Source organism: Acyrthosiphon pisum, chromosome A1 (assembly GCF_005508785.2).
Source record: "Acyrthosiphon pisum isolate AL4f chromosome A1, pea_aphid_22Mar2018_4r6ur, whole genome shotgun sequence".
Taxonomy (NCBI): Eukaryota; Metazoa; Arthropoda; class Insecta; order Hemiptera; family Aphididae; genus Acyrthosiphon; species Acyrthosiphon pisum.
Window position 1 is genome coordinate 113,130,995 of NC_042494.1, and position 15,318 is coordinate 113,146,312.

Genomic DNA, 15,318 nt, shown 5'->3' on the forward strand with positions numbered 1-15,318 from the left:
TCACAATGGGATCAAAGAATGGTGAATTTTCTATTTGTTCGCGTATTAGCTTTGATGATGACTTATCTTGTTTTTGTGTAATAATCACCATGTCAACAATTATACGTACTTTAGTATTTCATAATAATATTTAAGTTAAAATGAGAATTGACGTAAATATATTGTATAGTAAAAACAATGAAATAAAATTTACAAAATTTACAAAATTTACAAAATACACCATATAAATATGGATGTGCAATGTGCTTTATTAAATATATGTATTTACGCCATATAGATACATACGATATCTAAACGATTGTATACTATGAATGTAAACTATAATTATTGATATTGTTTGCTATCAACTAATAATTATTACCGAAATATATTAGTATTAATTACGTAAATAAACTAGTTAAAAATATTTTAATATTTTGTGCTATTTGCATTTACAAACATAATCTAATACTAAATAATTTATTTTTACGTCATCATATTATTCTAAGTAGTCGTCTGATACTTACTAATATGATGTGTACTTTACTGACTACTATACCTATATTATATTCAATTCGGTTTAAGATGGTTGGAAAAATAAATATTTTTGACTTCCCAGATGAAAATTAAACGTGGAAGTAGCAACACATTTTGACTAGAACTTATACTTAAATTATTATTTATTAAGTAGGTACTCGTTTAATATACATTTGATAAACTATGTTGTAGAAATATTAATTAAATTATTTATTCTTGGTATTTTCTGAAAATATCAACACAAACGAGATTTGGCAGTTCCATTAAAGCAGTTCTTGAATATACATAATATATATATTATAGTTATTGCATAATTAAAATAGATATTTATGTATTTGTTATTACTGTACAGTACCGTAGCCAGGGAGTGGGCACTGGGGGCACGTGCCCCCCCCTTCCCCCCGACATTTTTTTAGCTTGTTTTATATTATATTATATGTTTGATAAAAATTAAAAGTTAAGGCTGTCGAAGTGAACCATTTTGAAGGGGTCGGATTTAGGAAATATTGTACATCCGCATCGTTAGTTCTATATCTATGTGTGTAGTGACTGATCATTAGTGTGTGCGAGTTCCCCGAACGCTTTATGCAATTTAAGATCAATGAAGGCTAAGATTCTTGAACCCCAGTAAAGTACATACGCGCAGTCACGTCATTATATTTTATGATAAAAAAATGTTCAACTTACATGTGCCACAAAACTCCCAAAAAGTGGAAGACAAATTCTCCCAGTACCAATAGCCCTTTTGGCTATTTTAATTTTGAAAACATATATTTGAATTCCTTAATCTCTTTTCTAGATTATGTAGGAAATGGATCTATGATCTGTAGTATTGTTTAATTAGTATTATAGTACCAGAGTAATTTTTTTTTTTTTTCAATATTCACTTTTAATTTTGAATTACTAAAAAAAAAAAATCACTTTCAACAAAACACACAAAAATCAGAGAAATTGTTATGTTTTTTTCGAAATTAAAATTGTATTTTTGGAAGTACATTTTTTCCGCTTATTGACCTAATTGCACGAAAAAACTACCATCTTTCAACAGTCCTAATATATTCTTGTATTTTTGTTAGTAAATTTTAATAATATTCAAACCAAAAATGAAATGTTTTGTTTACAACACATTTTGATATAATGATAATAATATTGATGAATACATTAACCTATTGTTTACAATAATACTAATACATTGTTATATTAAAATGTAGCCAGTGTAGGTACCTACCATACTTGTAAACATAAATATAATATAGTCGTAAAACGAGTAGTAGATACACTTTATGAACAAAGGGGTCATAATTAGATATTCTAGCATTTCAAAGGCTAGAGAAAAAAAATTAAGTGCCCCCCCCCCCAACATTTTTTTCTGGCTACGACACTGTTACTGTATATGTGTATGATACGCATTTAAGGTATGGATAAAATTAAATTATATGTAAATTATCTTAGTAAACACGTTTACTAGTAAAATATTAGGCCCGTTGTATATGCAATTAATAACAGTTTAATGAAAAAATGCACGCGGTGTTGTGACATATTTTAATATCATGTTTATTATAATTTATAAAATTTTACACGGTTCTCCTCGCAGAAGGCAGAACATCACTCAAACTCTGTGATCTCATAATATTGTAATCGCGAACAGGTCGCGTTATCCCACTTGAGGTTATACACTTATATCTCATGTTAATATGTATAATGTATATAGGTATGCAGACAAAATTGGGCTAAATAATATTATTATTATGTTTCAATGTCTGTTAGATTTTCAATAAGTTACCTCCCGGTTCCCATTAATCTCAAATGTTTGTGTCAATGCCCAATGGTATCATTTTCTCAAATTTAAATGTACTCGTCACCTAACTAAATGTTATTTATATTATTATATTTAATTATTGCTAAGTTAATTTCGTAATTGTTTTGTGTTCTGTGTGTATAATATGCCACCCTTTATAATATTAATATTATGATTAGAATACTTGTCACTTGTAAATTTGGCATTACTAGATTTCCAGTCGACATTTTAATCAATCAAACAAATTTGTTGGCACGTTGTTAGTGATTATTAAACAATTTTCCAGATTATTTGGACTTTAATTTCGACGCTAGGATTTATTTTTTTTACTTCAACCTCGTTTCTTGGTTTATTAGAAATGTTGGACATCTTTCAAAGTTTGTTGGTACTTATTTTCGACGCTCGACAATTTATTATTTGTAATTTTGTGTTTCTTCCACAGTAGCAGAGCAATAGAATAAATGTACATTTTTGTGCTGTTACTGCGAATGTAGCATCGCAAAAATTGAAACTAACCTATAGCTTCGAAAATAATATTTGTATCAAACTTTGAAAGTTGTCTAACAATGGTCTCTCATAACTTTCTACCTACCCAATTGGTTGGACTTACTTAAATATTGACTGCTAATGTTACGCGGCACATGGGTTTCATAATATTTAATTTATACAATATTATTATATTGTTTCGATGATGAGGTGGATACAACAACTATGTATAATTATTTAGAGCATCGTACGACGGCATAACTCGTGCAACATTGCATTATTTGGTACGATATTGAATTTTAAACCATTTGTTATTCCATGTTAGTGGATTTTATTTTATTTTTTTAATCGTTCACGCTCAGCGTACCTTGACTGCTGCCGCCACTGTAGCCACATGCGGGTTCGTCATCCCCTCCTCTCTTTCTCCACTCCCCACCCAGATGCCCTTCCGCCCAGAGACCCTTGGACGATTTCCCGTTCGCGTTGTACAGACCGAAGAATCGCGTTCATTAACAGGTGTGCACCCACGCACACACATAAACACATGTTCATAATATACATATTATATTCATATTAATCTATACATATATATATATATATATATATACATATATTACGTTGTACATGGACTAGCACGCACCATCATTACATAGGTACATAATATTATCATGTGTAAAACCGTATGCCGACCCATCGGACGCGCGCCAGTGTGTGTGCCCGTTGTTTGATAATGATAACAATTATTATACGGTTCGACGTACTTTACCGTATATACGCGCATAATGGTGCATTATTACATAGTTGTCCGAAAACCACACGTACGTGCGCACGTACGCGTTCGCGGTTCGCGTTTCGATATAGTATGATATAGTTCGTACATAATAATATTATAGTAATATAAATTTTGTTAAAATATATCCCGCGCGCGTCGGGGTTGTGGAAATGTGTGATTGTCGTACTATGTTCTAAACACTGACGAAAAATTACGGGTTTATGCGATAAAATATGGTTTTTTGGTAAATAAAAAAATTTTAAATATCGTCCGGGACGTCTCCTCCGACGTACCTCGGCGGGTCGCGTCGTTTTTAGTGCGCGTTTGTTGTTCCGTATACTATAATAATATTATGTATAATATTTTATTGCGACTGATCGAAACGGTGGCATCGGTTATAATACCTACGGCCATATTATAGTAACAATAATATTAATACTAAAATCCGAGTTGGGCAACGATTTTCCAATCGCGATGAATTGCGCCGTCGAGTTGTGCGTATCTATAATAATTAATAATATCATAGTACCCTATCGTAACCTATCGTAATACTCTGTACTATTATATTATCAGGTGAAATTTAGGTTTTCCAGTACGGTACGCGAAACGCTGGCGCGTAATCACGTTATTCGATCACTCCAAAATCATGTATACATACGTCTTTTACCTACGTCATATTATTATTATTATAACGCGATTTATACGTTCCAAACTTGATTATATGCGTCGGTCGCTGACGTTCGAAATTAAATCGTAACAAAACGTATTGTTTTATACACCAGGTATATGGTTTACAGACCAGGTTTATGTTTATATCACGTACAATTTTATTAATAATATTATTAACCCTGCCGCCCCCAAAACGACAGTACTAGGCGATGATGGCAATGCGCGAAGTATGGTAATATATTTCATATTATAATGGCATGTTTTATTATTTATGGTAAATAATAATAATTCGCCGAAAAGATCGATTTGCATTTCGCGTTTTCCGGTTCCTCTGCAGTGCACGGCGACGACGACGACGGTCACGCGCGCAGTCAGCTCTTGTTTGCCACATAATAAAATTATTATGATATTATTATTGTGCAGATATACAATAATAATTAATATTATTATACCATTCGGTTCGTCTCGTTAATGTTCTTGTAGTCTTATTATTATATTATATATAGTATCATATTATATACACGTGCGCTATTATTGTAATATTATTATTCCTTTAACGGTCTTTGGAATACGCTGCAGGACACGTCGTGTGCGCGCTGTTATAATATTATAGAAAGCGAGTCTTAGTCGTACCATGTAATAATATATGTATCGATTTTGTAACATTATAAAATAATTTCCTCCGTTGTATTAAATTATTAAAATTACATCGAAATTAACTACATGCTATACATATTATACAAGATGCATTATACTCGAGTCTCGAGGAACCAGGTTAATTGATATTTGATAAATGATATACTTGATATCGATAACCGAGATAACCTGCATAATATTATATCGTCGAGAAATTCAAAATCTAAAACACTACCGAAAATAATCAAACGATATATAATTCGACCCTCGTCGTGTAAGATCATCATCCTTTTTTTGGGTATTATTAGAGCAACGTGTACAGCAAAACACATTACCTACAATCAGTATAATCTATATTATATTTTAGGTATACCTACTATTTTCATGGAAATTTCCACCGAGTATCTCGGGATTCATTGATTATTGTAATCTTGCAGAACGTTTGAAAAAGTTCATTGTTGTAGAATGTATCCCTCCATTTTATTAGAAAATTTAAAATACAATTCTAGCAGTGTTATCAAATAGTGCTTTACTGCTTTAGTTATCACTATATGTATGTATATGAATCAACATTTGTATATATATTATATATTATTTGTTCAAATAAAATATCACTCGAACACATAGTCGTGGAAAACACGTTTTTGTTATTGACGGTGAATAAATTAGACTTATTTTATGAATATCTCGAATATGTGATAGTAGTAATTTGTAAGAGGGAATATAATGCTTCAGTGATAGCCACTCGAAAAGTGAAATATACTCAATAAATATATATTTTATAATGAACACTTTAACTCAAATTCCAATTTGTTGAATGGTTACGATTTTCAATACAATTATAACATCAATGTATAGGTATAAAACGAATTTTCTCTATTATTAAGTAAAGAAAATGACATTTTAACCGAGCGTTATGTTCATAAAATTGATTTTCATTATGAAATCACATTTTGACCTACTTACTGTGTTTTTGCAAAATAACTGTGAAAATTCCAATAATTTTTTATTCACGAGAATAGCATACCAGCTTATAAGTTTTATTACCTATTCTATAGTTTATAAATTTAAATTTGATTTAAGTCTCATAAAATATTTCTGAAACATAATAATATATCAACACGCTCATCACCACCGCTGTACACTCTATAAAGCTACACAGTCATGATATATCTTTTGATATTATACAAATATAATATAAGATTATGTTATTTAAACTTTCATAGATAAATACTGTGCAAGTCAGATCAGAGTATACTTTTCGCAACAATTTCGACGAGTGTCGTTCCTATCGGTGGAACCCCGCTTTGCCACAGAACGATAATCGGGTGTACCGGGAGGAAGAAACCTTTCGGGGTAAAGATTTTCGCATTTCGCTACTGGTCGACTACAAAGTGAAAGCGAAACCACTCGGCGCAGATAACAGCTACACCTATAATAGGAGCTGGAAAGAAACGCGTATAATATAGCGGCCACCGTGTCGCGTCACGGACGTTTGATTCGGTTTTAAAACGTTTTTTCAACACCGAATGGGTTCCACGAGTATATTATAATAGCATCCAAGTATTGTTATATATATACATATAGTATATTCACGTAGCGCCTCATAACTCGCACCGGGCGACGGCGACATGACCGGCATTTCCTTCTAGCCCGAACGGCTCCACTATAATATAATATACCTACCTACGTCATAACAACGTCTCGGCGAAGTTCCGGTCTCCGAGGCCGATACAATAATATTGTACACGCGATACCTACCTGTATACAAGATACAGAACGCATTACCTGTTGTACACGAATACACCCTACGAGATCGATGTAATGACGTCGACACCGGTGTAAATAATATAATAATTTAACGTTATTCGGCGACCGATATCGATGTCCGGCCGCGGTTGGGGTGCGGTGAGAGAGGACAGATGAAACGGAACGCGATCAGCCAGTGGGAGCTGTCGGATCATTTCTGGGCGGAAAGCGATCCGCCGGAACCGTGCGCGGCGGCTAAGAGCTTTCTGCAAAAATGTGCCCGACAGTTCGACCGGTTGATGGCCGACAACCGCCGGGTCAAGTACCGGTTGACCGCCGGCGGCCGCGACACCCTGCCGGAGCCGACGACCCGTCCTCCTCGTCCGCCGTGGAGATCGATGGACCGTGTTCACGGTTGCGGTTGCTGCGGTATTGACGGTCGGACCACCGGTGCCGCTACCGATAACGCGATTATTTTTGTCAACGATGGCAGTGGCAATCGCGATTACAGCAGCAAAGACATGACGCCACTGCAGCCCCAACACCCTCCGCCGTGCGTAATCAGACGAGCCGGCGACGATTACGCGGCCGCCAACGCCACTGACCGCGGTGGAACCGGAACGTTTGATACCGTCCCGTACCGCGAGGTTAGTACCTATGCTTACACATTATAATATAATATTATCACAGTTATATTATAATATGGTTATGCACATAATATAACCAGGGCTGCCTATTATAGCACTTGCAGGGCCTAAAACTGTAGATTAATACAGATGAAATAGAAAAATAATTAAATGTAGCGTACTGACTAAAAATTAAAATTAAATTCATTATTTGTGTGATTATAGTTAGTAAAAATAAAAATGAAATTAAGATAATTTATCCCTTTAGATTTTAGAAGGAATTTATCTACGTGAAAAACAGTAAACTTCATCATATAATTAATATATAATGATAAATTGATAATAAAATATCGTACATAATAATATCATCGTTATATTATCGCGTTACTCCGCTTGTAATTCGCCTATTATCAAATTGAAAGGTAATATTATCTAGACCCCACGTAGATGTTAAAATGTTGATGTAACTTTGAGCGTTTTCAAATTTATAAAAAATGTACAGTTTTAAAATTCTCATAATAAATTTTACATTGAATAATTTTTAACTTAAATTAATAGATTATAGTAATAAAATATTGATACTAATATATAGCAGTACCGTTGCTGTTCAGAATTAATATGATGTCATGTACGATTTATTAATTGATGTATTTAATCAATTACGTTTTATTGAATTTAACTATATCACGTAGGTATAAAACCGGAATATATAGTTGCCTATCAATCATAATAAAATATAAATACACATGTCTGCATGTTGTGTATTTATTACATTAATATGCACTATGCACGACTGATTTTTTTAATTATAATTATTCAACTAATAATATTATTACGTATTTAACGTTTCGAATATTGTTCATAGCGTATACCACTGAAATACTGAATATAGGTTAAACAATCCATTTTCATACGTATATCATGTATAAATACATGTTTATCGTCTGTATAAGTTATTTATTAAGTAAAATTACCCGTCGTATAATATAAAGGAAAATTATGTGTGATGTGTGCTGAAACAATCATTAACGAAAAGAGAAAACAAAAAGTGGGTGTACCTTCGTTAGGTCGGGTTCGGCGTTCGCTGTATACCGCTGGCGCCAAACTGTTATACCATGTTATCGCTATAGACATAAGTCGTCGATATTTTTTTCCCCTATTCGTTCTCGATTTACGATCAGCGTGATACAAAAATTATAACTGTGCAAGCGACGCGGAGGCCTATGATCGTCGTCGTTTTTGTCCCTCGGGAAACGTGCGAAAAAAAACGGGAACTGGGACGGTCGATCGTCTTTGCGATTCCCCTTGGAAAATGATAGTTAAACCGCTATTATTTTGTACTGTTCGTTCGTTTGTTTGGTTTTTTATTTTTATTTTTTTTAATCGGTTTTTGTTAATCCTAAGTGAACAAAACGACCACGAACGATTGTATAGTTATAACTTAAATTCAATGTATTGTATTATGTAGAGGGATGCGAATGGCATCGTTTCCGAGCAACGAATTGTGAAATGAATGAGAAAAATTAAACTATAACAATAAACTATGAAGGGTGTATATTGTATGCATACTCATATGTATAATATATAATTGGTATATGTGACATGTGTATATACTATATACTATATATTAATCATACGACTAATAACTGTTCGTATTATTTTAAAAGTATGATGTTGTTTTTTTTACCGCTTATATTTTTTATATTTTTCAAAAGACGATTTGATTCAATTGTTTCTACATTATCGAGTTTGTTGTCTAATATCAAATCCATTTACGAACTGCATTCATCCTTCATACGTTCTTTGAATTACCTTATCGATGGTATTATTTATCGTTCAAAAGTTAGCCGACCGATAGATTTTTTTATCGGGATTTATATATAAATGTTTTTTAATATTATCAATTTTGTCTCATATACAACAAACAATAAATGCTCGTAACTCTCAATGTTTTCGTGTATAATATAATGTGTAATATTATCCAATTGAATAATAATAATATCTTTTTTATATATTTTTGTTTAGTTTTATATTTTTCATCGATTTTGGTTCATATGTTCCGTATATAACGTAAAATGTAAGTTTAATATTCATTTTGTTTTCATGGATTATGTCGCTTAAATGTACATACAATTTATTATTATTATTTTTGCGGTGTTATTCAATCACTTTAACAGACGTTTTATTTTCGAGGATTTTAAAATATATTTTATCATATCCGTAAACATTTTTTAATAAACAACATTTTAAATCCATGCATGTAAGATAAATTATTAAACCATATTTATGATGTTTCAAATGTGTGTAGTCAATTTCTCTACGAGCATCCATTATTCACATCCATAATATATATTGATGTTATTTGGCAACAAAAAGCACAAATGCACATTTTAGATTATAACATTTAACAGAGTAGCACTACAAACTGACTTCATAACAACTCATTTATTTACAAGCTTGCACACACACAAACATATATTAAGTGGTGTGTGGTACACTCTATAAATAATATCATACTATAAATAAATGGACAAATTAAATATAAAATATAAATAAAGAAAACCTTTTGAGTTTTAAAACGTTAAATAATTATTACTGTTTTTTAGTACATTTTTTGAAACTCAACTTTAATAAGTTTATGTTTTTTTAATGTAATATTATAAAAAGTTTAAAATAAAAATTAATTCCTATGAGTCACATACACAAACAGTAAAATCTGAATTTCTCTTGAGGGTTTGAATAAATAAGTTAATTTACCATTCCTTCTCATGATATTTACACAATTTAATTCATGGGTTTGTAAATTAAACATTGTGCTCGATCGGACGTCTAAATAGCCAACAAATAAACAAATTATTTACTATTTAATTAGTCTCGTTTTAAACGAATTATAACTTCCAAAAACTAAACTTAAAACTGGTATATTTAATAAAAACATTTAAAAACATATTTGTTTGGTTAAATACATGTTACAAACTAAAAATATATATGTATATATATATGGACCTATATAGTACTATATGGGTCATTTGTTGGAAAATCAACATTTGTACTTAATCATATCAAAACTTTATACAAGAACTGGGATACATTTTTAGGTTTAATAACGATTAATTTCGTATAAACTTGTTTTAACTTTTGAAAAGTTAAAAAATTTAAAAAATATTATTTAGGTAACATAATACATAATAATATAAAATACAATATGATATAATAATAATATAAAGGTTAAGTCATATAGATATATTTTGTTGCAATATTAACAGCATACACAAATATTTGGATATAACTGAAATGCGTTTTGCTTGAAACTTTGAAACTGTGTAACCATTAAGATTTGTTTCAATATCTCCTAGGGGCTTTGTAAACTCTTTCGACAGGACTCGCATTTTACTCAAAAAGTATTTACAAATAGTAATAATAAAAAAACACATCATTATAAAACATAGTCTTCTCAGATATTAAAATGTACTTATTTGTGTATACAATTTTATAACATCAACAAAATAAATGAAAATATATTCCTTTGATTCGCATTGAATTTGGAACGTTTCGTAACACGTCATTACAATGTGTGAATAATTACCATACTACATAAAATAGGCACTATAATATATATATATATATATTATATTTATTTATTTATATTATATAAATTACCTACAATTGAAATAAAAATTGTCATCTAATAGTATGTAAAATAAAGGTAATAAATAATAATGTATGACTATTGAATAATAAAAAATACTTACGTTGGGCCACTATGGTAGGCACTCCCAAACATTTTTGGAATACAAAAAAACTATAATGTCTTATGTATACATATTTAATTTTCATAAAAGAATCTTTTAAAGTTTATCACTTTGTTATTATGAAACCACTGGATAACTATTATTCTGACTTATGAGGTACACCCGATGTGATAAGCTTCAGCTAATGATTGGGTAGGTATTAATTAACTTTGAATTTCCTTAACTTAAAATTGTAAAGATATTCACATCTAATAGTTTCATACATGGTTTACTACATCGTATACTCTCCTATAATGGCGTTTAATGGCATCACTGTATATTTTTATACAAATAAAAAATCTAAATAAATTCAAGATAATCATACATTTTGTGGACAATTGTGTAAAAAAAAACTACAAAAACCATCTAACATTAAATTTTGAAAAAGGATATTTTTAAATTTTTGGAAGATACGATCACCAATAATACATTTTATTTTAAAAGTTTAACCTGAAGCCGTTTTTAGTATCTATGGTTCCTCCATAATAAATTAAAGTAGAAAATATACTTTGAACAATTAAATACTTACACATGCGGTGTACGAATTGGAATTGCAGGATGTACATTTTGAAATCAAAAATATCATAGTTTATATGTAGGGAACATTGTTCAATTTAAATTTAATTATAAATAATTGTACAATATAAAATTCTAATTAAAATTCTCTTACAAACGCACAATGCACATATATCTGTTTTATTTTAGATTCCGAGCGGACTAATAATTTATTGATTTTACAATGATGCGTGTTTTTATCTCATAGGAAAAAAACTCTGATCATCAACTTTGATGAATGTTACTTGTGGCAAATTTGAAAATAAAAATTGAAAATTCTCAGTACTTTTTGAAATAATCGTGATAAACAAAAATAATTGGAACATTTGTTGAAATTGTAATATAATATTATTAGAATAATTGTTTGGTAAACTTGGGTACAACAAAGTTCGATAGTCTTCTTTTTTTTCTTTATTTTTATGTAACTTGACACCTTCTGTATAGCAGAGCGGTTACCAACTTTTTATAATTTATTTTTGATTAATTAAAAGAAAATTACAATTTAATTTGTTTTTCAATTATAGTTTAACTATGTATTGTATTTGAATATCTAATTGAAATACACCATCATAACATACCTCTTATAATTAATAAATAGTTATGGATTCTCTTGAATTGTTTGATATTTCTGATCATTCATGAGTATTCCCAGGATTAAACTACATCTAGGTTCCCTCCAATTTACTACTCTAGGACTACAGTGTCTTACCGTTTTACTATTTAACATTTTTCTACATTTGTGATGTGATATTTTATGTATCTTCAATATGCATTTATTCATTACTGAAAAATGAGATCATAGGTTAAACTTTTCATTAATATTTACACAGTGTGGGTATTGGGCAAAGCACTTCACGTTAGTCACATTACTTAAAAATATATATTTAAAATATTTTCTAATTCATTAACTTAAAAACCAAATTTAATTCTCGACATGATTCTTTATACGAAGTATCTCCCGAGAATTTCCTAATTTTGAAATGACAAACTAATGGAATCAATATTGCTCTGCCACTTTAAATTAGCATACTCTCGTGAGACCTCTGTATATTGTAATTCTTAAAAAAAATAAGAAATACAGTATAGGTATGCATTTAATGTTTACTTACAAAAGCAATTATTAGGTAATCACTAATAAGTATCTTTTGTTGGAGAATTTTTTAATCACTTTTGTTTACCATTCTAATATACAATTTGTTGTCTACGATTTAACATAAAAACGTCTAATATTAACAATATCATTATTATATTTATAATATAAGTCTTAAATCTTTCTAATTTCTGGATGTTCTATAAAACAAAATACCAATTAAGGCAGGTACTTAAGATAAATTAAATGCTTCAAATATTTTATTGCGTAGATTTTGTACACTTTCATCGCTATGTATTGCATGAGCAATGAATATAAAATGTATTGCTATCATGCCATGTTAATATTTACGTCAAGTTGTTATTCATATAAAAAGACATTTCGTGATTGCGTTGAGTGATTAAACTCATTATAGACCTAATTCATGATTAATTTATACAAATAAAATAATTTACACACTGATTATTATCAAGTGTTTATTTTCTATAAAGAGCCGAGCCGTTAAGAAATCCAAGTACATACTCAATTTTTAATTTATTGGGTCACATATTGTTAGTTATTATTTGAATTTCTGGTACGAAGATACCTTAATTAGTTAAATAGAAACTGAAACAACAAACTCCGACCATTAAAAATGCTTTGACTTAAATTTTAAATGATATATGTTTTTAATATTAAATTCATAACTTAACTACGTGTTAATAATGATAATATTTGATTATATTTAATTTGTTTCGATATTATAGTGTACTTGCAACAGTATTACATAAATTCACAAAATAATGATAGTTTACCGTTTCAATCAATATAATATGTGTCCGTGAAAAATGATATTGGAATCGCAACGAGTGTATATTTTTATATTTTCCACTTTCCTATTATTGTTTTAGAAAGTTAAAGCTGAAGTGTTATTCAGGTACCTACTCCCAAAATGATATAAAATCTAAACAGTATCTGCTGGGTGTTGGAAAATGGTTATACTTATTATGCTTATAATGTATCTCTTACAATAGGTACCTAATGCAAAAATAAATTAACATCCTTTATTACTATCCTTTCTGGAAATTTCCAAGCTACTTATCATTGTTTTTAAACATTTTTATTACCAAGACATTTTGTGCGGTCGCCTAACAACAGTAAAAAATTATACGTCCCATAATTCCCGAGCATGTTTGTATAACTTCAACAATATTTCTACGTATTATTATTATTATTATTTTTTTTTTTGCTTGGAGTTTCCGGCTACTGTCTCGTGTATCCGGAATTAAATCGTTGATACAACCGTTATTTATTTAGAATTATTATTAGATAGGTCTTGGGTCTAAGGCCATCTGTTATTGTATTATACGGCTCAATTTGTCATGATATTTATTGCATCCGTTTTAATGATCATATTACTTGTAATCGATTTACATTATATAAAAAAAAATATTTCATTCTATAAACATTATGGGATATATGGGTATTGCGTATTCTGAAGTTTTATCTATCTACAATCTACATAGCCCCGATAATAATTGTATTTCAAATCGATACCAAACTGCAGTTTGCAGTGCAATAAGTATACGTTATTTATTGTTATATTTCGTCTGAACTGAAAAAAAAAACTGTTTTATTGTTAGCATATTTTTACGTAGTAGGTATGTATGAAAATGTAAATACCATATATTATGTCCATATGTAAAAAAATTTAAAAAAATATTTGAATGAAATTTAAACCAATTGAGTTAAAAGAAAAAAATATTTAATTATAGACCTCGGCGATGAATGTACAAGTGCATATTATGTGTGCTTGTTATTGCATTTATAAATCAAATAAAGATATAATGACCAATTATTTCGAAATGTAATATTCCACTTATATTTAATATATAAGTATAATGGTAAATAAAAATCTATATGTATGGTATAAATGTTATTATTATTTATGGTAATAATACTAAGAAGAACACAGAACCACTTTATCATTATAGAGTAAACGCATATATTATAAATTATAATATTCGAATTTTGAACTTATAATTATGAAGTAAAACATACATTTATGTGTAAATGTCGTCTTGAACGCATAAACGGAGAAAAACATTTTTAATCGCTACATAATATTTTATTATTTGTTTTAGGGTGAGCTTGTGTGGTTTGACCCAGGTGTTGGTCATGTCTTACCAGGAGAAGTTTTGGAGTACCACAAGCCTGCGCAAGTACTCACTGTGCAGGCTGTTATTGCGGGGAAAGTAAGTCCTGAGTTAAATATTTGCTTTTGCGATCGTATTATTATAATATTTTTAAACTCAACAGACACAAATTTTCTCACTTACAAGTTCCAACGGTGTTAACCGGCGGCAAGATCTTGGTCAAAATGGTATTGAAGACATGATTCAACTTACGTAAGCATTTTTTTTTTAAATAACAAAATAAATAGAGTTGAATTCTTATACGTAAATGTACTTTTAGGGACTTGAACGAGGCTTCGTTATTGTGGAATTTGAAAATTCGATACGACAAAGAACTTATATATGTAAGTATCTGAGCTCATTATAACGTACGTGAGCAATGAACATTGCTCGTTTGTAAAAAAAAAAACAGTTTAAAAAACAAATGACAAAATTGACAGAATCGTTCTGTAAGGA

At 30.0% G+C, this 15,318-nt stretch overlaps 1 protein-coding gene across 3 annotated transcripts in view; it reads left to right on the plus strand.

Moving 5' to 3' along the window:
- LOC100166524 (myosin 15) overlaps nt 1-15,318 on the plus strand; it is a 57,283-nt gene that overhangs the window by 18,955 nt on the left and 23,010 nt on the right. The window contains exons 1-4 of one of the 3 annotated variants that reach the window (XM_016804814.2): nt 6,097-7,273; nt 14,812-14,922; nt 14,987-15,075; nt 15,143-15,206. In XM_016804814.2, the coding sequence (XP_016660303.1) occupies nt 6,800-7,273; nt 14,812-14,922; nt 14,987-15,075; nt 15,143-15,206 (738 nt within the window). In that variant the 5' untranslated portion in view covers nt 6,097-6,799. Of the gene's footprint in view, nt 1-6,096; nt 7,274-14,811; nt 14,923-14,986; nt 15,076-15,142; nt 15,207-15,318 lie in introns of those variants that run through there. The other 2 variants (XM_016804813.2, XM_003244837.4) reach the window with 2 other exon arrangements.